This window comes from Pan troglodytes, chromosome 19 (assembly GCF_028858775.2).
Source record: "Pan troglodytes isolate AG18354 chromosome 19, NHGRI_mPanTro3-v2.0_pri, whole genome shotgun sequence".
Taxonomy (NCBI): domain Eukaryota; kingdom Metazoa; phylum Chordata; class Mammalia; order Primates; family Hominidae; genus Pan; species Pan troglodytes.
This window is the reverse complement of record NC_072417.2, coordinates 53,670,989-53,698,871: the sequence shown is the minus strand read 5'-3', so window position 1 is coordinate 53,698,871 and position 27,883 is coordinate 53,670,989. Positions and strand designations below refer to the sequence as shown.

Genomic DNA, 27,883 nt, shown 5'->3' with positions numbered 1-27,883 from the left:
TTCACGCCATTCTCCCGCCTCAGCCTCCTGAGTAGCTGGGACTACAGGTGCCCGCCACCATGCTTGGCTAATTTTTTGTATTTTTAGTAGAGACGGGGTTTCACCGTGTTAGCCAGGATGGTCTCGATCTCCTGACCTCATGATCCGCCCTCCTCGGCCTCCCAAAGTGCTGGGATTACAGGTGTAAGCCACTGCGCCCAGCCTACTAACAAATTTCTTGTGACACACTTGCTATTAATAAGGAAACTCAAGTTGACAGTACAGTTGGGAATAATTTCTCTGGCCTGCACTTAGTGCCATAGTAGAAGTATAGGATCATGCTAACACCGTGGCTAGTGTAGCTATAACTGGCCATCATTCGAGCTGAGCATGGGTTTCCATTCAGCCCAGAAGTTTCAACTGCACACAAGAGATGATGAAGCAGCAACACAGAAGCACAGACAGAGGTGTGGAGCACAGTCTAAGCCATGGGGAGAGAGTTTCTCACCTGGGCTGCACCAGGATGAGAGCATAAGCTCTCCACCATCATCCAAAGCAAAGCTGGCTCTGCAGCCATCAATGCAGGAAACTGGGTTCTGTCTGGTCCCAGCTCTGTAGTACTGCAGGAACATCATAAAGACCATAAGGAATGGCAGACAGGACAGAGTTTTGAAAAGTACAAAGCTGGGTGGGTGCAATGGCTCATGCCTATAATCCTAGCACTTTGGGAGGCTGAGGTGGGAGGATCACTTGAGGCCAGGAGTTTATGACCAGCCTGGGCAATATATCGAGACTCCATCTCTATTTTTTAAAAAATAAAATAAAATAAATGTTAAAAAGAAAAGTACAAAGCTACCATCCTTGGAAAGCAGCCTAGGGGGGTAGTAGTGTCTTCTCTGGGTGTTAAGCAGGCTAGGTCCTGGGCCTCAACCCCTCTACCTCAACTTTAATTCAATAAGTATTTATTAAGTACCCAATATGGGACATTTGCTTTAGGTGGTGAACTGGGAATACAACAGTGAGCCAGAAGCACTTAGTCCCTGCTCCCATAGAGCAGGATGTGTCAGTACGGCACTATTGCGCATTTGAGACTGGATAATTTGTTGTGGGGGTTGGCCTTGTGCATTGAAGGATGTTTAGCTGCATCCCTGGCCACTACCCACTAGATGTCAGTAGCAATCCCCCTCCTCAGTTGTCACAATCAAAACGTCTCTAGGCCGCATGCAGTGGCTCACACCTGTAATTCCAACACTTTGGGAGGCTCAAGCTGGGGGTGGATTGCTTGAGACCAGCCTGGGCAACACAGTGAGACCCTGCCTCTACAAAAAAATTTAAAAATTAGCTAGGTGTGGTAGCATGCAGTAATAATCCCAGCTACTCAGGAGGCTGAGGCTGAGGTGGGAGAATCACTTGAGCCTGGGAGGTTGAGGCTGCAGTGAGCATGATCACGTCACGTCACGTCACTGCACTGCACTGCAGCCTAGGTGACAGAATGAGAGCCTGTCTCAAAAAAACAAACAAAAAAAACCCTCCAGAAGTTACCAAATGACCCTGGGGCAAAACTATCCTAGGTGAGAACCAGTGTCTTAGAAACCAGAGCAGCCCCACAGTTACCTATTTATTGGGGTCTGGGTAAGATTTTATTTGAACAAATACTTTTGCACTTTAGGAAAAAATAAAAGTGGATGGAGTTTTGTAAAGAATGACAGGTGCCATTGTCATGTACAAATCTGCAAAGTTCAGAGAGCTGAATACAATTTAGCTTAACCCTACTTGCAACAGAAAGGGGGAAACTACAAGGTACAGGATGAGAGAAAAAACAAAGACTGGAGAATTTCAAAAGTGATGGAGCTGAATTTCATGTGACCCCAAATCCACTAACCAAGGGACTGCCCTCCAGCACCCTTCTGATATCCATCCAGCCAGAGTGCTAGCCAGCTCCACCTGATGGCAACACCCTGGGAGTTGAGATACTCTAGGGTTTTCTGCTGTACAGTTTTCTTTTTTGTAGCAAGATGGGGTTCTTGTTCTTGTCGCCTAGGCTGGAATGCAGTGGTGCTATCATAGCCCACTATTACATCAAACTCCTGGGCTCAAATGATCCTCCTGCCTCAACCTCCTGAGTAGCTGGTGCTACAGGTGCACGCCAGCAAGCCCAGCTAATTTTGTTGTTGTTTTTTGAGATAGAGTCTCACTCTGTCACCAGGCTGGAGTACAGTGGCACGATCTCGGCTGACTTCAACCTCCGCCTCCCGGGTTCAAGCAAATCTCCTGCCTCAGCCTCCCGAGTAGCTGGGACTACAGGCACGCGCCACCGTGCCCAGCTAGTTTTTTTGTATTTTTAGTAGACACGGGGTTTCACCAACCTGGCCAGGCTGATCTTGAACTCCTGACCTCAAGATCCACCCACCTTGGCCTCCCAAAGTGTCGGGATTACAGACGTGAGCCACCGCGCCCAGCCTCGCTGTACAGTTTTTAAACACTATTTCTTCACTTCAACCTAGCAAGGAAAGTAGAGCTGGCATTACTTTTCCTGATCTTACACATGAGGAAACCAAGACATTCCATGTTGAAATAACTTCCAGTAGTAAAGTTTTCTGACTTGCCCAAGGTGCTGTAATTAACTAGAGTTAGAGATAAAAGTAGACTTTGATCTCCCCCAACCACCACCCCACCACCCACCTTGTTCTGCATGGAAGGGTGGGATCAGAACCAGGTGTTTGAGTTATACGATCTTTTTTTTTTTTTTTTTTTTTTTTTGAGATAGAGTTTCCCTCTTGTTGGCCAGGATGGAGTGCAATGGCGCGATCTCAGCTCAACTGCAACCTCTGCCTCCTGGGTTCAAGTGATTCTCCTGCCTCAGCCTGCCAAGTAGCTGGGATTACAGGCATGCACCACCAGGCCCAGCTAATTTTGTATTTTTAGTAGAGACGGGGTTTCTCCATATTGATCAGGCTGGTCTCGAACTCCCGACCTCAGGTGATCTGCCTGCCTCTGCCTCCCAAAGTGCTGCGATTACAGGCGTGAGCCACCGCACCCGGCTGGCTTTTAAACTATATCAACACCGAAGGGGTGAGATTCTTAGAGTGACAGTTCAGAGACAGTCAGGAGAGTAGGGGAGATGGAAACACCTGCTACTAATGGTAAGGCTCGGCTGCGACTGCCCAGCCCTGGGAAAGCCTTTCTCTGCAGAGCACTTGATCCCACGGAAACTTGGCAGTAAGAGCTTTAAAAGGAAAGGGAGAGGGAAATGAAAGCGAGAGGGTTCTGTCAGGGAGCTGCTCGGTTTTAACAAAGGAGGCCATTCCCATGGCACAACCCTTCTTTCTGTTATCAGGAGACCATGTTGACATTACCCCGAATTCACCTAAACTGGTGCTGACTCTTCATGAGGTTCCCAATGATTCCTGAATCTCATGATGGCCAGAAGCTGGTCTCCTCATGGCCATGGCACTCTGAGAGGATGTTTGGTGACTGGACCTTGTGTTTTGTGGTTGTTTCCACTGTCTCCACTTCTTAGATTTGGTCCTCTTGCTAGGCCATAGGGTGTGCCAGTGCAGTAAAGTCCAGGGCACCTTGGCCTAGGTGCTAACTCCTTCAAAGTTTCTGCTTTGTTTCCACAGCTGCATGTTTCCAGCCTGTGCTGTGCACGCTGGGTGGGAGAAGGCAACTTGAATGCAATAACTACACCTAGCACAGTTGGCAAGACTCTTTCTTTACTATCATGAAGGAAACCACATTTAAAAATGTGTCCCCTTATGTATCCTCTGGGCATTGCATATAGTTCTGTCATCAAAGGTAAGAATGATTTTAACCCCAGTGCCTGGTACAGAGTAAGTGCTCAGTAATGTCATTAGCTGTTATTACAGCTATTACCACAACCTCAAAAAAAAAAAGTTTCGCTGGGCACAGTGTCTTATGCCTGGAATCTCAGCATTTTAGGAGGCTGAAGTAGGAGGGTCGCTTGACCCCAGGAGTTTGAGACCAGCCTGGGCAATATGAAGAGACCTTGTCTTTACAGAAAGAAATTTTTTTAAGTAGCTGGGCCCGGTGGCACGTGCCTATAGTCTCAGCTACTTGGGAGAGGAAGACAGGATTTCAAGGAGCCCAGGGGTTCAAGGTTACAGTGAGTCATGATCACACCATTCCAGCCTGGGCAACAGAGGGAGACCTTGTCTCGAAAAAAAAAAAAAAAGCCTGGATGCAGTGGCTCACTATTTTTAAAAAGTAAAATAAAATAAAATAAATTTTAAAAAGAAAAGCACAAGGCCGGGCACAGTGGCTCATGCCTGTAATCCCAGCACTTTGGGAGGCTGAGGCAGGTGCATCACGAGGTCAGGAGTTTGAGCCCAGCCTGGCCAAGATGGTGAAACCCCATCTCTACTAAAAATACAAAAATTAGCCGGGTGTGGTGGCAGATGCCTGTAATCCCAGCTACTCAGGAGGCTGAGGCAGGGAACTGCTTGAACCCGGGAGGAGGTGGTTGCGGTGAGCCGAGATTGTGCCACTGCACTCCAGTCTGGGTGACAGGGTGAAACTCCGTCTCAAAAAAAAAAAAAAAAAAAGAAAATTACAAAGCTGCCATCCTTAGAAAGCAGCCCAGGGGGATAGTAGTGTCTTCTCTGGGTGTCAAGCAGGCTAGGTCCTGGGCCTCAAACCCTCTATCTCAACTTTCATTCAATAAATATTTATTGAGTACCCAATATGGGACATTCACTATAGGTGGTGAACTGGGAATACAACAGTGAGCCAGAAGCACTTAGTCCCTGCTCCCATAGAGCAGGATGTGTCAGTGCAGCGGCACTATTGTGCATTTGAGACTGTAATCCCAAAATGCCTGTAATCCCAGCATTTTGGGAGGCCAAAGCAGGCAGATTGCTTGAGCCCAGGATTCCAAGACCAACCTCAGTAACATAGTGAGACCTTGTCTCTACTAAAAATTTAAAAAACTAGCCAGGTATGGTGGCATGCACCATACTACTTATACACTAATAAAAAAAAGCCACTGCATCCAGGCTTTTTTTTTTTTTTTTTTTCCGAGACAAGGTCTCCCTCTGTTGCCCAGGCTGGAATGGTGTGATCATGGCTCACTGTAACCTTGAACCCCTGGGCTCCTTGAAATCCTGTCTTCCTCTCCCAAGTAGCTGAGACTACAGGCACGTGCCACCGGGCCCAGCTAATTAAAAACAATTTCTTTCTGTAAAGACAAGGTCTCGCCATATTGCCCAGGCTGGTCTCAAACTCCTGGGGTCAAGCGATCCTCCTACTTCAGCCTCCTGAAATGCTGGGATTCCAGGCATAAGACACTGTGCCCAGCCAAACATTTATTTTTTGAGGTTGTGGTAATAGCTGTAATAATAGTGTATAAGTAGTGTATTAATAGCTGTAAAAGTACTGTAGTCCCAGCTACTTAGGAGGATGAGGTGGGAGGATTGCTTGAGCCCAGGAGGTCAAGGCTACAGTGAGCTATGATCATGCCACTGCACTATAGCCTGCATGGCAGAGCAGGAACACTTAACCATCTCATAGATAACTAGATTAGTCTTCTTCTAGGGACCTAAAGAGCAAAGCGATAAAGCGAGCATAAAAGCAGTTTGAAAAGTAAGTGACAGAAGCATGAAAAGCATCTTTTTTGAATTAGTTCTTACTTGGATTCCATTGATGAGCACAAAACAGTAATCTGGTTCAGGATAGAAATATAAACATTAGGCCGGGCACGGTGGCTCACACCTGTAATCACAGCACCTTGGGAGGCCAAGGCGGGTGGATCACCAGGTCAGGAGTTGAAGACCAGCCTGGCCACATAACGAAACGCCATCTCTACCAAAAATATAAAAAATTAGCCAGGTGTGGTGGCATGCACCTGTAATCCCAGCTACTCGGAAGGCGGAGGCAGGAGAATTGCTTGAACCCGGGAGGTGGAAGTTGCAGTGAGCCGAGAAATTGCGCCACTGCGCTCCAGCCTGGGCAACAGAGCAAGACTCCATCTTAAAAAAGAAAGAAAGAAAGAAAGAAAGAAATATAAACATTAGGCCGGGCACGGTGGCTCACGCCTGTAATCCCAACACTTTGGGAGGCCAAGGCAAGCGGATAACTTTAGTCAGGAGTTTGAGACCAGCCCAGCCAACATGGTGAAACCCTGTCTCTACTGAAAATACAAAAATTAGCCAGGCATGGTGGCACGTGCCTGTAGTCCCAGCTACTCAGGAGGCAGAGGTGAGAGAATCTCTTGAACCCAGGAGACAGAGGTTGCAGTGAGCCAAGATCGCACCACTGCACTCTAGCTTGGGCAACAGAGTGAGACTCCGTCTCAAAAAAAAAAAAAAAAAAAAAGAAAGAAAAAAGAAATATAAACATTAATCATTAGAAGACTTTATTGAATTATGGCATTCTGTTGTTAAAATTCTTCCATTACCCACCACTTCTGTTGACTTTGTCAACATGTTAATAAATTGAGGCTCATGGTGGTAACTTTAAAGTTACAGGATCCTAAAATGTCTTCTGAATTATTAAAAAGTGTGTGTGTGTGTGTTCAGTGCCATGAACAGTGAAGTTAACTATGTACTTATCTTTTCAAATAAGGGATCCAGTAATGACTCTCAAGATGATCCTTCTAACCAGAGTGTTTGCTTGCCTGAAATACGATATTCCCTCACAGATGAGCTCTCCAGACCCCAGGAGAAAGAATAACTGATTGAAACTCATGTACTTGGTTGGTAGCTGTCAGAATAAGAGTGCAGGTCTTCTGATTCTTTTTTTTTGAGACAGAGTTTCGCTCTTGTCACCCAGGCTGGAGTCCAGTGGCGTGATATTGGCTCACTGCAATCTCCGCCTCCTGGGTTCAGGCGATTCTCCTGCCTCAACCTCCCAAGTAGCTGGGATTACAGGTGCCCACCACCATGCCCAGCTCATTTTTGTATTTTTAGTAGAGACAGGGTTTCGCCATGTTGGCCAGGCTGGTCTTGAACTCCTGACCTCAAGTGATCTGCCCGCCTCAGTCTCCCAAAGGTCTTTTACACAGTGCTTCTTACACAGTGCTTCTTCCTGCAGCGTAACACGCCTTCTCACATAGAGGATGCTTGTAAAGAGCATGGACTGTGGAGTCAGAAAGATCTAAACCCCAAGAACAGCTCCACCACTCAGTGGCAAGGCGATCCCAGCTTCGGCCTCTGCTTCCTGAACTTCCTCAGGTGTAAGATAGGGTTAATACTATGTCTTTGCTCAATAAATGTTAGCCACTCTTATTATAACAGAGGGCTTGCTGTACATGCAGTCATTATGCTTTACAGTTTAAAATAGAAAGACCAAGAGCGAATCCCTTCCCAGCCCATTCCAATCCCAGTTCCAGGTTCCTTCATCCATGCAGGATGGTCACCTTTCCTTGGGGACAGCTTGCCTCTTTTCATCACCCCTAATCAACCATTCTATCCTTTCTTCAGTCCTTGTTGTCGTTTTTATATTTCTTTTATTATTTGAGTTAGCCTTATTATTATTATTATTCAAATTATTATTTGTTTTTTCTTTTTTTAAGCAATTATTATTATCATTTATCTCAGAAAATCTCTATGACAATTGTGTGAAGTGCAATTATGATTACATATGAGATAATTGCACCACAGAAATGTTATATAACTTGCAAAAAGCCACAAACCCAATAAGTGGTAAAGCCCAAAGCACAGAGGTTTTCTTTCTTTCTTTCTTTTTTTTTTTTTTTGATCATTCTTGGGTGTTTCTCGCAGAGGGGGATTTGGCAGGGTCATAGGACAATAGCGGAGGGAAGGTCAGCAGATAAACAAGTGAACAAAGGTCTCTGGTTTTCCTAGGCAGAGGACCCTGCGGCCTTCCGCAGTGTTTGTGTCCCTGGGTACTTGAGATTAGGGAGTAGTGATGACTCTTAACGAGCATGCTGCCTTCAAGCATCTGTTTAACAAAGCACATCTTGCACCGCCCTTAATCCATTTAACCCTGAGTGGACACAGCACATGTTTCAGAGAGCACAGGGTTGGGGGTAAGGTCATAGATCAACAGCATCCCAAGGCAGAAGAATTTTTCTTAGTGCAGAACAAAATGAAGTCTCCCATGTCTACCTCCTTCTACACAGACACAGCAACAATCTGATTTCTCTATCTTTTCCCCACCTTTCCCCCTTTTCTATTCCACAAAACCACCATCGTCATCATGGCCCGTTCTCAATGAGCTGTTGGGTACACCTCCCAGACGGGGTGGTGGCCGGGCAGAGGGGCTCCTCACTTCCCAGAAGGGGTGGCCGGGCAGAGGCGCCCCCCACCTCCCGGACGGGGCGGCTGGCCGGGCGGGGGCTGCCCCCCCACCTCCCTCCCGGACGGGGCGGCTGGCCAGGCGGGGGCTGCCCCCCCCCCACCTCCCTCCCGGACAGGGCGGCTGCCGGGCGGAGACGCTCCTCACTTCCCAGACGGGGCGGCTGCCGGGCGGAGGGGCTCCTCACTTCTCAGACGGGGTGGCTGCCGGGCAGAGAGGCTCCTCACGTCTCAGACGGGGAGGCCGGGCAGAGACGCTCCTCACCTCCCAGACGGGGTCGCGGCCGGGCAGAGGCGCTCCTCACATCCCAGATGGGGCGGTGGGGCAGAGGCGCTCCCCACATCTCAGACGATGGGCGGCCGGGCAGAGACGCTCCTCACTTCCTAGATGGGATGGCGGCCGGGAAGAGGCGCTCCTCACTTCCCAGACTGGGCAGCCGGGCAGAGGGGCTCCTCACATCCCAGACGATGGGCGGCCAGGCAGAGACGCTCCTCACTTCCCAGACGGGGTGGCGGCCGGGCAGAGGCTGCAATCTCGGCACTTTGGGAGGCCAAGGCAGGGGGCTGGGAGGTGGAGGTTGTAGCTAGCCGAGATCACGCCACTGCACTCCAGCCTGGGCAACATTGAGCACTGAGTGAACGAGACTCCGTCTGCAATCCCGGCACCATGGGAGGCCGAGGCTGGCAGATCACTTGCTGTTAGGAGCTGGAGACCAGCCCGGCCAACACAGCGAAACCCCGTCTCCACCGAAAAAATACGAAAACCAGTCAGGCGTGGCGGCGCGCGCCCGCAATCGCAGGCACTCGGCAGGCTGAGGCAGGAGAATCAGGCAGGGAGGTTGCAGTAAGCCGAGATGGCAGCAGTACAGTCCAGCTTCGGCTCGGCATCAGAGGGAGACCTTGGAAAGAGGGGAGAGGGAGGGGGAGGGGGAGAGGGAGAGGGAGCTATTTGTTTTTTCTTTAATTCATTTGTGTAGAAATGAAATGTTGGAATACAGACTGAGCTTGTAGTTAATAAACAGATATTGATATAGCTGTGAAAATGGAAACAGAGGCAATCTATGAATAAATACACTTTTTCCATGAACTCAACCCCAGGACACGGTGGACATTGTCCCTCAAAGCTTTTTTTGCCCTCAGTATGGCATGAGAAAAAGAGAACCAGTAATTCAGGCTGTATCTGCATAAACAGAGTTCACTTAGAAGCTAGCCGGGAATTCTAAATGTGCTAATAAATGGCTAAACCAATAAGCAACAAAGATATTCTGAACCCAAGTTACTATCATGGCTGAATTCCACTCTGCTCCACTGGCTAGGAACAAGAGTAAAACATCAAACCCTGGAAAACAGTCTCTATGTGGTCAACTACAGCACTAGCTACACACCACTGATCTGCTCAGAAGTCACTTCAGATAGATGCTGCATTTGAAAAGTTTCAGGGTTCTGTTCTCTCCTCTCCTTCCCAAGGGAAGGAGACAGCTCCATTGAAGTTGAGGTGGTGGAGAAGGCATTCAGTGAAAACCCTGTGTTTCTCTACAGGTGGTGACTTTCGATGCAGGGGGAGTAAGTGGCCACAGCAATCACATTGCTCTGTATGCAGCTGTGAGGTATGATTCTCCGGGTGATGGATGTGGGGAAGGGTTTGTTTATTTGATTAGGGCTTATGGTTTAAAGTCTAAAGCACTTTCCCACTTGTTATCTGAGCCCATGAAACTCACTGCTGGCTTATCTTCTAGCCCTTTTTCGCCATGTTGCTCACTGCATCTCACCATGTCCTCTCTCTGAGAAATCTCTCTCAAGTCCTAGTACGAATGCTCGTCTCCTAAACAGCTGAATTCTTTTTTATACACTGAATACTGCAAATGGGGTAATTGACTTTATTCATCTCTTTTCTGTGGCCACAGGAAGCTTGAGGGCCAAATTTGCAAGCCCTGTGGCACTGGACAAGACTTTAAGGAATGAGTGCTGTCAATCAGTGCGCCTCCACCTTCACCATCTTCTTCCCCTTACTCTCACTTCCGTCATGTGTTTTATACAACTCTCAAATCTTTCTTGGAGAAGGAGGATATACATACATAATATGAAATGTGTTTGTTCTTCACAGTCACCCGATTTTACTGATATTTATTTGCATTTTACCAATGAAAAGAAAATGCAAGCTCAAAGGTATTGAGTGACATAGAGTCATACAAACATAGATGTGTTTCCTGTCCCCTAGCAAAGTGCTTCTCCTGGGCCCCTGATCAGTGGTGTGGCAGGCCTGTCCCAGCTACTGAGGAAGGAAAGGAGCAACTTGAAGGGAAGGACTTATTTGATAACCTTCTTCTAAACAGGCTTAACACTCAGACTGAAGCAATGCAATATGTACAGTTGGAAATGACCTCACCAACCATCAACCATTAAGTCCAACCACTGGGAAGTGGTCTGCCCAGCACTACAAGGTTAAACTATGGCAGAGGCAGAATTCAGGAATCCTAGTTCTCCATTCATTATTCTGTCAGATGTATGTGAAGACCAATCCAAACTGAAGACCCTCCTTGTCCTTAAATTTTACATCACTTGGTGGAAGATGCTAGAATTTTACCCACATACTCTTTCTAGGCAGATTTCCCTGTTTCCTTGACTATGGAATGAGGGGAGGCTAGACTGTTCTCCCTGTAAAGACTATTCAGTTCCTGGTCCAGCCAGCAGCCACAGCTTTAGAAGAGACGTGCTCCTAGTCGCATTAGTTCCCTTCAGATTCAGGAAAGAAACATTCCCTGGTTACAGTCTGAAATACAAATTTTTTTGATGATATATGGAAAAATGAGGCAGCCCCAGAGTGGTCTTTCCAACCACATGGTTACTCTGAGGCCTTGAGCTTCCAAGACTAGCATGGACAGCAAGCCCCATGGAGAACTGGAAAAATGGTCCCACCTCATTCTGGATGCACACTGAGCCTGGTGATTTCTCTCCGAGAATTTACACTGCACCAGAGAAAGGATCAGGTCAGGTCTATTGCAAACAAAGAGTACCTCAACAGGCAGGGGGCTGGGGCACTTGAGATTGAGTCACCTGGTCCCATTCCTGGTCCAGTCACCACTGAAGTGGAGAAAATAGAGAAGGTGTCATTCTGGGCAGAGAAAGAACCCAAGGGGACAACTCTGTGTAGATAGAACTGCCTGGGGCCATTTTCCTCAGAAGAGGCTGGAGTGCCACAGGCTCTCAGCACGAAGGAGGGCCACTGTGCTTCAGATAAAACAATTCATGGACATGCCACCAATCTACCACAACCTTTTTCCCCACAGTCATCTCTTGCCTGCTAAATTCATTAGACTCACCTTAGTCCTCAGCCACCTTGAACCTTCTGTGGCATCTGGCCCTGCCTGTCCCTCACTGCAATGCTGCTTTGACTTATATGGCACCAGCTTGCCCTCCTCACTCTGGCCTTTCTGGCTACTTCTCATTCTCTTCCCGGCTTCCCTCCCACCAGTGGCCCCTTGGTCCCCCTGTCCCCAGGGCTCACTCCCCAGTCCTCCTCAGCACAGCTTCCCCTGTGGCTTTAAGGGCTATAAGCTCTATTTCCAGACAGCACCTCTAGCTCACTGCTTTCCCTGGATATCAGAATATCCACAGGGCTTTGCCCAGAGTACAGGACAAGCCACTTCGTTCTCAGGATCCCAGAAAGTTTTTTCAGTCTTTTCTTTTCTTTCTTTCTTTCTTTTTTTTTTTGAGACAGAGTCTCGCTCTGTCACCCAGGCTGGAGTGCAGTGGCGTGATCTCAGCTCACTGCAGCCTCCGCCTCCTGCCTCAGCCTCCCGAGTAGCTGGGAACTACTGGTGCATGCCACCACGCCCGGTTAATTTTTGTATTTTTATTAGAGACGGAGTTTCACCATATTGGCCAGGCTGGTACCGAACTCCTGACCTCGTGATCCGCTTGCCTCGGCCTCCCAAAGTGCTGGGTTTACAGGCATGAGCCACCGCGCCCGGCTCCTTTTTCAGGTTTTTCTACCTCTCAGGCTCTACCAGGCAGTCAGTTCCATGAATTTGTCAATTGTCTCTCAACTTCTCTTCTTTAACCCCTGCTCCCAAGAGTCTCTGTTCATATGTGTGTCTGTGTGTTGCTGGGGCTACCTTCCCAATCCTTCTCTGCCCCCAGCTTTCTAAACAACAAAGTGGGGAAGAGACTTGGAGCTCATTGCAGTTGACACTCCCCTCCTCTTAAGGTGGCGAGCACAGAATGACCGGCACTGTCAGAAGGTAGGCGTAGGGAAGCTCAGAAAGGAGAAAGGAAATATCAGGGAAGAGCTATCAGTTAGCACTGTAAAATATTCCCCCATCATACTCACATTACACTTCCAAGAGAAAAACTATGAAGAGTCCAGCACAGTTACCTTCATTCTCTAATGGGCAAAGCTTGGACCAGAGTACTTCACAAACCACAGACCAGCCTCTGGATTGGCTGTCCCTAGCTCAGGTGCCCATCCTGGTCCCTTCAGCTGTTGCCAGAGGTATGGGATCCTGGAAATCTATACAGTGATTTATGCAAAAGAAACCACCTGGAGACTCACGTGGAGGGGACCATGGGCATGGCAGCCTTTCCTCTGAAGGCCCCTCCTGTTACCTACAAAGGAAATGATTCTTACTCCTCTCACTCTTGTCCTTTCCCTCCTCCAGGGCCCTGCACTCAGAAGGGAAGTTACCTAAAGGTAAGGCTTGTTCCCTTTGCAAAGGGCCACAAGATACTGTCCCTCTGAGAAACTTATGAGGGGGAAATTTGCAAATCCACAGAGAGCTGCCCTCAGCCGAGCAGAGGCAGTGGTTGGGGAGGCCGCCACACTCTTCCTGACTCACCTCAAGGTACCTGGCAGGTTGTATCTACCAGCAAGTGCCTGCCTGCAGGGCCACCTCTGGATAAGTGGGGAGGCCAGGTTTGCCCCTCACCTGTCTAGCTTTTTCACAGGGTGGATGTTTTACACCTCTGGTATTCTTCCAGTCTGAACTCAATCCCATCCCCCAACCAATTAGGCAGGTTGTAAATGACTGCTGGGTGCTTGATGAACCAATCTGCCTGAGTTAGGAACTCTTCCTAACCCACATAAAGTATTTGACCCTACCTGACCATTTACTGCATGACCCCCATGCTTAGCCTCTCTAGACCAGTTTCTGGTCTGTCATACCTCACCGGAGCAATATGAAGATTCAATGAATGAAAACGTAAGTAGTTTGTGCCCTTTCTATGTGGGATGACTGAAAGGAGCTTACCAAGCCATGATGTCTTTGGAACATGACTATAGTTTGTTTGATTCTTATATCAATCCTGTGAGACAGGCAGGTCTCACACTATCAACACCAATTTACAGATTAGAAAACTGAGACTGAGAGTGGTTAAGGGACTTTGCCAAGTCTGTCAATTCTTGACTGACAGAGCTGGAATCAGGTCTCTAAACTCCCAATACAGTAATTCCTGTCTCCTTTACTTCCTTTGGCTTTGAGGTAGCCAGATCTCAACCTCTAGCAGCCAACCTTTTTCTGGTAGGGCACACCGCAGGGTAGAGGGTAGCCAGCCAGGTCTTCTATGGCCCTTTTACTCATTCTAGCTGCAAGAATGATGGGCACAGGGCAGCTTTAGTGCCACAGAAACACCTGGCAATGCTGTGGCCACTGTCCTGCCCTGCCCTGAGCCACAGGGTAGAGGGAGGATGCTCAGGGGAAAATCTGGCTGGAGGCCTCAAGGCTTATCACTTCACCCTGTCTCCTCCCCATCCAGGGTGCTCTGTGCTCACGCTTCAGTCTGTGAATGTGCTGCGCAAGTACATCTCCCTTCTGGATCTGCCCTTGTCTCTGCTTCATACGCAGGATGTCCTCTTCGTGCTCAACAGCAAAGAAGTGGCACAGGCCAAGGTGAGGATTGTAAATTCCTGGACACCCCAACTCAGATCCCTGCCCCAGACCCCCTGTCTCCTCAAAGCCCCACCTCTGCAGAAGCCCTAACTGAAGGCTTTTCACAGTGGTTCAGCACCTGTCCCTGAGAATTAGGGCTAGGCCAGCTAGATCTTGGGAGGCATAGATTTTTCAATGACTTTAGCCTTTTTTTTCTAATTATAAAAATAATATATGCTTTTTCTAAAAGTAAATAACACATGCTCATTGCAGAAAATCTTGAAAAACATAAAAGCATCAAAAAGAAAATAAAAATAAGAACAATTACCTGCAGTCCCACCAATCACAGGTAATCCTTGTTAACATGTTGGGCTACATCTTTCTACTCTTTTTTTTTTTTTTTTTTTTTTGAGACGGAGTTTTGCTCTTGTCACCCAAGCTGGAGTGCAGTGGCGCAATCTCGGCTCACTGCAACCTCCGCCTCCTGGGTTCAAGTGATTCTCCTGCCTCAGCCTCCTGAGTAGCTGGGATTACAGGCACCGCCACCACACCCGGCTAATTTTTTGTATTTTTAGTAGAGCTGGGGTTTCATCACGTTGGCCAGGCTTGTCTCGACCTCCTGACCTCGGGTGATCCACCCACCTCGACCTCCCAAAGTGCAGGGATTACAGACATGATCCACCGTGCCCAGCCCTACTCTTAATATATATATAATGTGTATGTGTATACACATTTCAAATGGGATCACACAGTGCCTATTTAAAACCAGCTTTGGCCAGGTGTGGTGGCTCATGCCTGTAATCATAGCACTTTGGGAGGCTGAGGTGGGCAGATCACGAGGTCAGGGGTTCAAGACCAGCCTGGCCAACATGTTGAAACCCCGTCTCTACTAAAGCTACAAAAATTAGCCAGGCGTGGTGGCATGCACCTGTAGTTCCAGCTACTTGGGAGGCTGAGGCAGAAGAATCGCATGAACCCGGGAGGTGGAGGTTGTGGTGAGCTGAGATCATGCCACTGTACTCCAGCCTGGGTGACAGAGAGGATTCTGTCTCAAAAAAAAAACAACAACAAAAAACCTGCTTTGACAATACGTTATGGGCTGGGCACAGTGGCTCATGCCTGTAATCCCAGTACTTTGGGAGGCCGGGGTGGGTGGACTGCTTGCTGGGCAACAGAGCAAAATCCCATCTCTACAGAAAAATTAGCCAGGCATGGTGGCACATGCCAGTGGTCCCAGCTACTCGGGAAGCTGAGGCAGGAGGATCACTTGAGCCCAAGAGGTCAAGGTTGCAATGAACCCTGATCATACCACTGCACTCCAGCCTGGGCAACAGAGCCAGACCCTAGCCAAAAAAAAAAAAATCAAAACTATTTATTATGAACATTTTCTCCTATTTCATTTAGTATTCAAATACCAATGGCTGCCAATTACGCCACTGTATGTATATACCATAAGATATATCACGAATCCCTTACTGTTAGACATTTTGATTTGCCACTTTATCACTGTTATACATGGAGCGATGCTCCCAGCTTGAGTTTAAGAAGAATTCAGACCTGCTGGGAGCCTCTGTAAAGAGCCTTGGGGAGGCCAGACGCCGTGGCTCACGCCTGTAATCCTAACACTTTGGGAGGCCGAGACAGGTGGATTGTCTGAGCTCAGGAGTTTGAGACCAGCCAGGGCAACACGGCGAAACCCCGTCTCTACTAAAATACAAAAAAGTAGCCGGGCGTGGTGGTGGGCACCTGTAGTCCCAGCTACTCGGGAGGCTGAGGCAGGAGAATTGCTTGAACCCGGGAGGCGGAGGTTGCAGTGAGCCAAGATCGCACCACTGCACTCCAGCCTGGGTGACAGAGCGAGACTCCGTCTCCAAAAAAAAAAAAAGAGCCCAGGGCAGACTGCAAGAAGCCTACATGCAGGGTGAGGAAGAGCTAGGCCAGCTCAGGTCATCCTAGGGAAAACTCTTAGCTGTCCATGGAACAGGTGACTGAGTGCCATCAGAGTTAGGGAGAGGGTGGGCTGAGGAGAATTATTCCTCAGTTTGTCTCCAGGTGCATCCCCCTGTAGACTTAAGCTCCCCACAGAGAGATGGGTAGCACAACGAGTGAAAGAACCAAGTCGGGGATTGTGGCTCGTGCCTGTAGTCTCAGCTGCTTGGGAGGTTGGGGTGGGAGGATGGCTTGAGCCCAGGAGTTTGTGTCTGCCCTGGGCAACACAGCTTTATTAGGAAGAAGGGAAGGGGAAGGGGAAAGGGAAGGGAGAGAGAGGAAGGAAGGGAGAAAGAGACAGAGAGAAGGAGAGAGTGAGAGAAAGAAAAGGAAGGAAGGGAGGGAGGAAGGGGAGGAGAGGGGAGGGAAGGGGAGGGAGGGAGGAAGGGGAAGGGAAGGGAAGGAAGGAAGGGAAGGGAAGGAAGGAAGGGAAGGGAAGGAAGAAGAAAGGAAGGAAGAGAGGAAAGAAGGAAGAAAGAAAGAGGGGAGGGAGAGAAAAGGAGAGAGGAAGGAAGGGAGGGAGGGAAGGAAAGAAGGAAGGGAGGGAAGGAGGGAAGGAAGGAAGGAAACAAGGGAGGGAGGGAAAGCGGGAGAGAGAGAGAGAAAGAAAAGAAAAGAAGGAAGGAAGAAAGGAAGGAAGGAAAATCTAAGAGAATAGACACTTAGGATAATGATTTTGGTTTTGGGGTTTTTTTGTTTAGCTTTATTTTCTAAATTTTCTTTGAGATGAAGTCTTCCTCTGTCGCCCAGGCTGGAGTGCAGTGGCACAATCTCGGCTCATTGCAACCTCCACCTCCCAGGTTCAAGCAATTCTTCTGTCTCAGCCTCTCCAGTAACTGGGACTACAGGTTCACGCCACCAGGCCCTGCTAATTTTTGTATTTTTAATAGAGATGGGATTTCACCATATTGGTCAGGCTGGTCTCGAACTCCTGACCGCAGGTGATCTACCCACCTCGGCCTCCCAAAGTGCTGGGATTACAGGCATGAGCCACTGTGCCCGGCCATTTTTTTTTTTGAGACAGAGTCTTGCTCTGTCGCCCAGGCTGGGGCGCAGTGGCACGATCTCAGCTCACAACAACCTCTGCCTCCCAGGTTCAAGCAATTCTCCTGCCTCAGCCTCTCGAGTAACTGGGAGTACAGGCGCATGCCACCATGCCTAGCTAATTTTTGTATTTTTAGTAGAGGCAGGGTTTCACCATGTTGGCCAGGTTGGTCTTGAACTCCTGACCTCAGATGATCTGCTCGCCTCTGCTTCCCAAAGTGCTGGGATTACAGGCATGAACCACTGCGCCGGGCCTTTTTTTTTTTTTTTTTTTTTTTAGATGTAGTTTTGCTCTTGTTGCCCAGGCTGGAGTGCAATGGTGCGATCTCGGATCACTGCACCCTCCACCTCCTGGGTTCAAGTGATTTTTCTGCATCACACTCCCGAGTAGCTGGGATTACATGCATGTGCCACCATGCCCAGCTAATTCTGTATTTTTAGTAGACACGGGGTTTCGCCATGTTGGTCAGGCTGGTCTTGAATTCCTGACCTCAGGTGATCCACCCGCCTTGGCCTTCCATAGTGCTGGGATCACAGGCGTGAGCCACCATGCCCGGCCCATATTTTCTAAATTTTCTACAGTAAACCTTTGTACCTAGTAAGAGGCACTTTGCTAGGTACTGAGAATGCAGTGTTGAGCACATATTAATTAAATTGTTTCTTCAATAGTGCATTAGTTTTTGTACTTTATTATTTCTGTCCTACTTCATTTATGGTTTTATTCTTTTCCTTCCTTCCTTCCTTCCTTCCTTCCTTCCTTCCTTCCTTCCTCCCTCCCTCCCTCCCTCCCTCCCTCCCTTCCTTCCTTCCTCCCTCCCTCCCTCCCTCTTTCTGTCTGTCTGTCTTTCTTTCTTTCTTTTTACTGTTATTTTATGTTATTTTTTTTGAGACGGAGTTTCGCTCTTATTGCCCAGGCTGGAGTACAATGGTGCAATCTCGGCTCACCTCAACCTTCGCCTCCCGGGTTTAAGCGATTCTCCTGCCTCAGCCTCCCAAGTAGCTGGGATCACAGGCACACGCCACCACGCCTGGCTAATTTTGTATTTTTAGTACAGACAGGGTTTCCCCATGTTGGTCAGGCTGGTCTCGAACTCCCGACCTCAGGTGATCGCCCACCTCAGCCTCCCAAAGTGCTGGGATTACAGGTGTGAGCCATCGCACCCAGCCTATTTATTTATTTTTTATTTTTATTTTTTGAGACAGAGTCTTGCTCTGTCACCCAGGCTGGAGTGCAGGGGAGCGATCTCGGCCCACCACAACCTCCACCTCCTGGGTTCAAGCAATTCTCCTGTCTCAGTCTCCTGAGTAGCTGGGACTATAGGGGCCCGCCACTTCGCCCGGCTAATTTTTGTATTTTTAGTAGAGACTGGGTTTCGCGATGTTTGGCCAGGCCAGTCTCGAACTTCTGGCCTCAAGTGATCCACCCGGCTTGGCCTGCCAAAGTGCTGGGATTACAGGCAGGAGTCACCGCACCCAGCCTGTTCTTTAAATCTCTTTAACTTGAAAGGTTAGCTTTGTTTTCATTTTCAATCTTTAAAAAAAAAAAAAACTTTAATACTATTAATTTTCCTTGAAGTGTTTCTTTAGCTACACATGATAAGTTTTGATATGTAGTTCTCCTATTGTCATTTAATTATAAGTAATTTATAGACTCCATTGTGAGTTCCCCTTTAATCTTTGAGGGTATAATTTACAGTTACAAACATGTGTCGATCTTCATTATTTGTAGTTCTATATTTATGAATGCACCTACTCACTAAAATTCATTTGTAACTCCAAAGTCAGTGCTCGAAGTGCTTTTGTAGTCATTCGTGGACACTCGCAGAGGGGTGAAACATGAGTCACCGGGTGCACATATGCATGTTCCCAGCTGTTTCAGCTCTCCTACTGTAAAAAAAATACCTTTTTGTGTATATTTAATGCCCCATTTTTCTCATTTTTGTGGTTTTTGTTGATTTTGCTGTTTAAAATAGCCTCTAAGGATGATGCTGAAGTGCTGTCTTGCATTCCTAAGCACAAGAGGCTGTAATGTGCCTTATGTGGGTTTGATCACAAGCATGAGTTACAGTGCCATTGGCCATGAGTTCAGTGCTAATGAATCAACAACATATATTTCATATGGAGTTTTTAAACAGAAATATACACAAAACAAGGTTATATATTGACTGATTGATGAAAATATTGTGGCCAAAGGCTTGGAGGAACCCGACCCTGTATTTCCACTAGAAACAATGGTTCAGTATTCACTAATTCAGTGTTTTCGGTGACTTTATAGAACTACCACAAATGAGAATGGCATGGCTCTGTGTGTATATGTGGTCTTTTTTTTTTTTTTTCTGAGACACAGTTTCACTCTTGGTGCCCATGCTGGAGTGCAATGGTGCGATCTCGGCTCACTGCAACCTCCACCTCCCAGGTTCAAACGATTCTCCTGCCTCAGCCTCCCAGGTAGCTGGGATTACAGGCAGGTGCCACCACGCCTGGCTAATTTTGTATTTTTTAGTAGAGACGAAGTTTCACCATGTTGGTCAGGCTGGTCTCGAACTCCTGACCTCAGGTGATCCTCCCACCTCAACCTCCCAAAGTGGTGAGATTACGGGTGTGGGCCACTAAGCCCTGCCGTGTATGGGGCCTTTTTATTGTTAATTTATAATTTAATTACTTTGTGGTCAGTGAATGGTTTTCGTAACACTGATCTTTTTTTTTTTTTTTTTTTTTTTTGAGACAGAGTCTCGCTCTGTTGCCCAGGCTGGAGTGTAGTGGTAAGATCTCAGCTCACTGAAACCTCTGCCTCCTGGGTTCAAGTGATTCTCCTGCCTCAGCCTCCTGCGTAGCTGGGATTACAGACAGGCCAGCACCACCAAGCCTGGCTAATTTTTTTGTATTTTCAGTAGAGATGGGGTTTCACTATGTTGGCCAGGCTGGTCTTGAACTCCTGACCTGGTGATCTGCACAACTCAGCCTCCCAAAGTGATGGGATTACAAACATGAGACACCGTGCCCTGCCCAAAGCTGTTATATTTGTTAGCAGATTATTTCTCTTATTTATTTATTTATTTTGAGACAGAGTTTTGCTCTTGTTGCCCAGGCTGGAGTGCGATGATGCGATCTTGGCTCACTGCAACTTCTGCCTCCTGGGTTCAAGCGAGTCCCCTGCCTCAGCCTCCTGAGTAGCTGGGGTTACAGGCGTGCACCACCATGCCCAGCTAATTTTGGATTTTTTTTTTTTTTTAGTAGAGATAGGGTTTCACCATGTTGGTCAGGCTGGTCTGAAACTCCTGACCTCAAGTGATCCACCTGCCTTGGGCTCCCAAGGTGCTGAGGTTACAGGCATGAGCCATTGCACCTAGCCAATTCGTCTTATTATCTTATAATGTCCCTCTTTTGTAATGGTTTTCCCTTTATCTTCTATTTTATATTTATTTATTTATTTATTTATTTATTTATTTATTTATTTATTTATTTATTTTGAGACAGAGTCTCGCTCTGTCACCAGGCTGGAGTGCAGTGGCGATCTCGGTTCACTGCAATCTCCGCTAATTGCAATCTCCGCTAATTGCAATCTCCGCCTCCTGGGTTCAAGCAATTCTCCTGCCTCAGCTTCCCGAGTAGCTGGGATTACAGGTATGCGCCACCACGCCGGCTAATTTTGTATTTTTAGTAGAGACAGAGTTTCTCCATGTTGGTCAGGCTGGTCTCGAACTCCCGACTTCAGGTGATCCACCCACCTCAGCCTCCCAAAGTGCTGGGATTACAGGCATGAGCCTCCATACCTGGCAAGTCATGTAGGGTCTGACAATGAATATAAAAGGGGTTATTTACATAAAAGTTTGTGAAGATATTAGCTTAGAGAGGCAAGTTAATTATGGTACTTAGAGATAAACAGGCACATCCTTTTATGTATATCTAGTGAAGTCAGTTGCTGTAATCTATTCTGTTTAAAAACTGAACTATACTAGGTCTGAATAACAAGATAATGTACATTTCCCCTAGAAGATAGGAACGACAACTCACACCTGTGTGCCATTCCTTTTTTTCTTCTTCTGATAGTGATTGGACCTCCCCAAACGACCTAACTCAGAGGAATTTGGGCATAGTGTACTAGCTTTCTTCCCGTGAAACATCCCTGTTTGTGTTGTATATTTGAGGTAGTAGCAACGTGATTAAGAATGTGGACTCTAACTGGCCAGGCGCGGTGGCTCACGCCTGTAATCCCAGCACTTTGGGAGGCCGAGGTGGGCGGATCACTAGGTCAGGAGATCGAGACTATCCTGGCTAACACAGTGAAACCCTGCCTCTACTAAATATACAAAAAATTAGCCAGGCATGGTGGCAGGTGCCTGTAGTCCCAGCTACTCGGAAGGCTGAAGCAGGAGAATGGCGTGAACCCAGGAGGCAGAGCTTGCAGTGAGCCAAGATCGCGCCACTGCACTCCAGCCTGGGCGACAGGCTCAAAAAAAAAAAAAAAAAAAAAAGAATGTGGACTCTAGAATCAATCAGTTGGCTCTGGGTTAAAATCTCAGCCAGCTCTACTACCTACTAGCTGTTTGAGACTGATGAGTTTCCTCATCTATTTATTTTTTAAAAAACAGTAATAACAGTACTTGATTCACAGGGTTGTTAACATTGAGATGATGCATGTGGACTGTTCTGCCAGTTTTCTGGTATCCCATGGTGAGTGCTGTAGCTACGGTGAGCATTGTGTGTTATAATCACAGGAAGTAGGAGATGGGAAAGCAGGGGCCATGACAGGAGGCCAATCCAGAGAGGTTCGTGGGTTACAGGAAGAAGACAGATAAGGCTATAGCATGAAGCATATTAGTTCGAGGAAGGATTTAAGGTGCGGAGGCCAGATCTGAAAGTAATGAAACAGCTCCAGTGCAACTGTTTCATAACTGGTTCTCTTTGATTCTTCCAGAAAGCCATGTCCTGCCACCGCAGCCAGCTCCTCTGGTTCCGCCGCCTCTACATTATCTTCTCCCGGTACATGAGAATCAACTCACTGAGCTTCCTCTGAAGCCTTGAAGGGTTTTCAGATCCAAGGAACAAAGGGGAAAATAGACAAAGGAGTGCAGGGGAGCTGGCCTGGCACTGGCTTATTTGCCTGAGCTCAAGGAGATCCCCGCTGGAGCAGCCTCTGCAAAAGGGAGCCCATGTAGGCCAGGGGCTGTCCAAACTCCAGCTTCTTCCCCTGGGAAAAAACCCAAAGAGCCAAAAACAAACCACCCCAAGGATAATAATAGCTACACTGCTAGCTTCTCAAGTTCTTGTGAAAAACAATTTACATAATGACACAGTAGATGTGGAACACCTAGCCCAGTGCCTGGGCAGGTCCCTATTATCATAAATGAACATAAAAGTGCTCTAAAAACACTCCACAGATATGACTTTTACATTGTTTCCAAAGCAGGTTCACCAAAAACACATACACAAAATGCAACAGTGTGTGTTGAATTGGTTCAATCATAATTCCTTTGATTTTTCTTTTTTCAGAATGTGGGTCTAGGAAAAACTTGCTCTATTTAACAGGACAGCTGTGATTGAAGCATCCAAGTACAGGTCACTGGGGTGGGCACTGTTTTATACAGAGACGATTGCAAGAACTCTGCCTCAAAGAGCTTACGATCAAATATGTCAGCTCTCAGTCTTTTTGGAGAAGTAGGAAATAGGAAGATAAATCTGAGACTTAAAAAAACACAAAACATTCAAGAACTTGATGTCTTAAAATTGTCCTACGAACAAAAGCTCTCTGAAAGCTCTGGCTTGGAAACTACTCTCAGAATCCAGCTAACGCTCCAGGGAAGTGGCCTGAGTCAGGGAAGCTAAGTGGTAAAGAGCACAGGCTGGTAGTCCTGTGATTGAAGCCAGAATGACCAGCTGTGTAACCAAAGGCAAGGTGCTGAACCTTTCTCTGCCTCAATTCTCTCATCTGCAAAATGGGAAATAATAATGATCCCAACCTCAGAGAACTGAACAAGATAATACATGAAGGTGCATATCAAAGAGTCTCACATGCTCTGCTGGGTAAGTATGCCCTCCACCCACCACAGGAAACACTGAATTGCTTCTCCATAGCTGCAGGTTAGAGACCTGCTTGTTCAGACACTCCGCCTCAACTTGCCCTCCTTTGCTTAGTGTCACCATTATCTTGAATGCCTCCTAGGGGCCACATAAGACTAATAGAGCTATTAGGCTCTGAAGCCGGAATCAAAAATGCAAATCTGGTTATGTGATTTGTCTACTTAAACTTTGTCAATAGCTCCTAATAGCCTTCATGTGAAAATGTGACCAGAAGCACGTTACTAACACTGGCTAGAGTGCAGTAGGAGAGTGTGGTAGGACAGGCTGACCTGTGCCCTGTTACTAGGAAGACAGACACTGACCCAGCCTTTCTGAACAGCAACTCTGCTAAGAGCTTTTAAAATATGCATATTCTATGACCTAAGGAATACTTAGAAAATCAAAATTATATACACACTGGCTGGGCGCAGTGGCTCACATCTGTAATCCCAGCACTTTGGGAGGTCAAGGAGGGTGGATCACTTGAGGCCAGGAGTTCGAGACAAGCCTGGCCAATGTGGCAAAACCCCGTGTCTACTAAAAATACAAAAATTAGCCAGGCATAGTGCCGCAGGCCTGTGGTCCCAGCTACTCGGAAGGCTGAGGCACGAGGATTGCTTGAACCCAGAAGGCGGAGGCTGCAGTGAGCTGAGATTGCGCCACTGTACTCCAGCCTGGGCGACAGAGCCCTGTCTCCAAAAAAACAACAACAATTATACACACAAAGATTATCATTGTATTATTTATAATAGCAAAACTGGAAAAATCCAGTGATGCAGTTGTGTTTTGTAACAAGGAAGAATGTTCACACTGTATTAAATTTTTAAAAGCGGGTTAGGAATAGCACAATCCCATTTTTGTTGAATAAATATATACACAAGTATATAAATAAATACATATATATCAAAAGATATATATCCAAAAGATAAATACTAGCTGGCAAGGTAATCTTTCAACAATGAACATTTATAATTGTAAAGGACTTTGTTGTTGTTGTTTATGGATCATTTGGATGTGAGAATTTTGATATCATGTGAAGCTTTTTAAAAAGTGTGTTTATAGGCCCGGCCGCAGTGGCTCACGCCTGTAATCCCAGCACTTTGGGAGGCTGAGGCGGGCAGATCACAAGGTCAAGAGATCGAGACCATCCTGGCCAACATGGTGAAACCTCGTGTCTACTAAAAATACAAAAATTAGCTGGGCATGGGGGCGGGCACCTGTAGTCCCAGCTACTCAGGCGGCTGAGGTAGGCAAATTGCTTGAACCTGGGAGGCGGAGATTGCAGTGAGCCGAGATCGTGCCACAGCACTCCAGCCTGACAACAGAGCGAGACTCCATCTTAAATAAATAAATAAATAAATAAGTGTGTATAGGCCAGGTGCAGTGGCTCACACCTGTAATCCCAGCACTTCGGGAGGCTGATGCAGGAGGATTACTTGAGTTCAGGAGTTTGAAACCAGCCTGGGCAACATAGTAAGACCCCATCTTTTCAAAATATTTTAAAATTACCCAGGCTTGGTGGGGTGTATGTATAGTCCCAGCTACTCGGGAGGCTGAAGTTAGAAGATCACTTGTGCCCAGGAGGTCGAGGCTGCAGTGAGCCATGATCATACCACTGCACTCCAGCCTAGGCCACAGAATGAGACTCTGTCTCAAAAAAAAAAAAATATATATATATATATTTTTTTAATCTTAGAGGTTAGAAAGATGAACAAAATTATCAATATTTGCTTCTGGATGGTGAGACTTAAAACATTTCCTGCCTCTTTTGTTTTACTGTACATTCCAACTTTTTTGAAATAATTAAGTAGAAGTCGGCCAGCGCGGTGGCTCATGCCTATAATCCCAGCTACTTGGGAGGCTGAGGCACAATTGCTTGAACCCGGGAGGCAGAGGTTGCAGTGAGTCGAGATCACACCACTGCACTCCAGCCTTGGTGATAGAGGGAGACTCCGTCTCAAAAAAATAAAATAAAATAAAAATAAATAAGATTTAAAAAATAAAAAAAAGAGGGTTGCTGCATCTGAGACTGCAGGTTCTACTCTGGGTTCTGGAAAGAGGACAGACCAGAACTAGGCTCTCCTTGGTACCAGCAGAGAGCCAAGGGACTGCAGCACAGGAGGGAAGGAAGCCCCTGGAGGCCAGTTAGGGCAGCCACTAGCAGTGCCTTCATGAGAAAAGTACCCTCCAGATTCAATGCAGCCCTGGGGACACTTGTCCTGGCAAGAAAAGAGTGTCCTTGTGCAAATTATCAACAAGTAGTCTTTCCTGCCTGCAAACACATTCCCTCCCCAGGGAAAGCCACAAACAGCCTTGTAGAAGGAGCAGAGACTTAAGCATCCACTTAGCCAGATGCTCTTGTTTGGTTAACAACCTGCAAAACTAGGCAGCAGTAGCCCCAAAGCCTGGAGCAAAAATCAGAATTTCATGGTTCCTTGAAGGAACACCAAAAAAAAAAAAAAAAAAGAAAGAAAAAGAAAAAAGAAGAGAGAGAATCCTCTCCTCCAACTGCCCAAATAGAAAGGATCTCAGTGAACTAAGAATCCTCTGGGAGGGGCAGCAATCCACTTGCTCAGAGACCTGGAGAGCGACCAGGCCGGGGTGGATGTGCTGAAGTCAGGAGAGGGTCACCCCTTGTCAGAGAGACCTGCAAACAATCCCCCACCCACCCCATCCTCGGCAAGGGCTGATGGTTTGCCAGTTCTCACCTCGGTCCAGAGAGCAGAAACTGCCAACTTCAACCACTCCCCGCTTGGCTACTACTCAGCAGCCCTGACTCATTAAGAAAACACAAAAATCGAGAGCAACCAGACACAATACAAAAGGGGAACCCTCACCTGAGGAGGCTCAGAAGGAGGGGAATAGGGCAGATCTCACTGAAGTAGCAATTAAATGGAAGAGACTTTATCAGAAACAGTAGTGACAGCCCAGGCACTGACCCAGACAAAAAAGCACACTTCTCCGTGGTGACAAATTAGTAATGTGGAATATCAAGTAGAAGATATATTGCAGAACAAAGAGGTTAAAAAGCCAAGAAATGGAAATAAGGGTGGGAAAGAGATTTGAAAACACATTAAGGAGAGCCAACGTGAATAATGGAAGTTCCAGAAGGAGCAAAAGCAGGAGGGTAATAAAGGAGAACTTCCGTAATCTGAAGGAGACTGAGTACACTGAAAGAGCCCGCCAAATCCTAGGCAGCTTTGATTTTTAAAACAGATGCACAAATATGCTGTGAAATTCCTAAATTCCCAGTGAGAAGGGGGAGATTAAAGTATTCAAAAAGTCTCCTCTTGGGGCCAGCCACCGTGGCTCACACCTGTAATCCCAGCACTTGGGGAGGCTGAGACTGGCGGATCACTTGAGGTCAGGAGTTCGAGACCAGCCTGGCCAACGTGGCGAAACCCTGTCTCTACTAAAAATACAAAAATTAGCCAGGCGTGATGGCGCATGCCTGTAATCCCAGCTACTTGGGAGGCTGAGGCAGCAGAATCACTTGAACCCAGGAGGCAGAAGTTGCAGTGAGCCAAGATTGTGCCATTGCACTCCAGTCTGGGCTACAGAGTGAGACTCTGTTTCAAAAAAAAAAAAACCAGGCCGGGCGTGGTGGCTCATGCCTGTAATCCCAGCACTTTGGGAGGCCGAGGCGGGTGGATCATGAAGTGAAGAGATCAAGACCATCCTGGCCAACATGGTGAAACCCCGTCTCTACTAAAAATACAAAAATTAGCTGGGCATGGTGGTGCGCGCCTGTACTCCCAGCTACTTGGGAGGCTGAGGCATGAGAATCGCTTGAACCCAGGAGACAGAGGTTGCAGTGAGCCGAGATTGTGTCACTGCACTTCGGCCTGGCAACAGAGCGAGACTTCATCAAAAAAAAAAAAGGTGTCCTTTGCGGCCAAGGGGAGGCTGGGCTGGGGGTAAAGCCTCATGGTGCAGGGTGACAAATAGACAACTGATGGGCTGCAGTCTGGATTGTGAGGAACTGAAAGGTATACAGTTCCAGGGCTGAAACTAAAAAGCATGGGATCTCAATTAACAAAGAGGAAAGCAGGAAACGAAGAAAAACTTAAAAGACTGCAAAAGTAAGAAAAAAGGAAAATAGTATAAAATGTAATAAATATAATAGAAGTAATACAAAAAGAATAAAATCAGAGCTACTTCAAAAAATATGAACAGGCTGAATTTCCAGACCAAAACAGACTGTGAAATCAATGTGTTAGAAAACAAAATCTAGCTACATCTAAAAGTAACAAAGGCTAAAAATAAAAGGATGAACCATATACCATATAGCAGGAGAACAAAAAGAAGGAAGAGCAACACCAGAAATCCAGGCCAAACCCAATATGACACCAAGAAGCATTAAACTGGACAAAGATGGGTATGTTAACAGGTTCACTCCATGAGATGACAGGCACCAACATCACAGTAGCCAGATACATAAAACAAAACCTCCCAGACATACAAGACCTTTATTAAAAGACAAAAACAAACAAGACACCATGATAATAGTAGGAGGCCTCAGTATTCTTCCAGAATTTTGAAAAATCGAGTTGGCAAAAAATAATAACATCAAATATTGGAATAAAGCAAACATTCACTTATGTGATAGAATGTTTACAGAAGTTGACTGTTTATTGGCCACTGATAAATCCATTTATTTATTTATTTATT

General features: G+C 46.9%; 1 protein-coding gene across 5 annotated transcripts in view; it reads left to right on the top strand.

Moving 5' to 3' along the window:
- The window catches only part of PIGL (phosphatidylinositol glycan anchor biosynthesis class L), a 125,351-nt gene that overhangs the window by 86,273 nt on the left and 11,195 nt on the right, over positions 1-27,883 (top strand). Inside the window, exons 4-8 of one of the 5 annotated variants that reach the window (XR_010153003.1) lie at positions 9,795-9,862; positions 12,914-12,945; positions 14,007-14,140; positions 20,630-20,776; positions 22,071-22,181. Coding sequence is in view for 3 of the 5 variants with exons in the window: in XM_054670439.2 (XP_054526414.1) it covers positions 9,795-9,862; positions 12,914-12,945; positions 14,007-14,140; positions 22,071-22,169 (333 nt within the window). In the remaining 2 variants the exon portion in view is untranslated. Of the gene's footprint in view, positions 1-9,794; positions 9,863-12,913; positions 12,946-14,006; positions 14,141-20,629; positions 20,777-22,070; positions 22,593-22,645; positions 23,177-27,883 lie in introns of those variants that run through there. The other 4 variants (XR_010153004.1, XM_054670439.2, XM_009440931.5 and 1 more) reach the window with 4 other exon arrangements.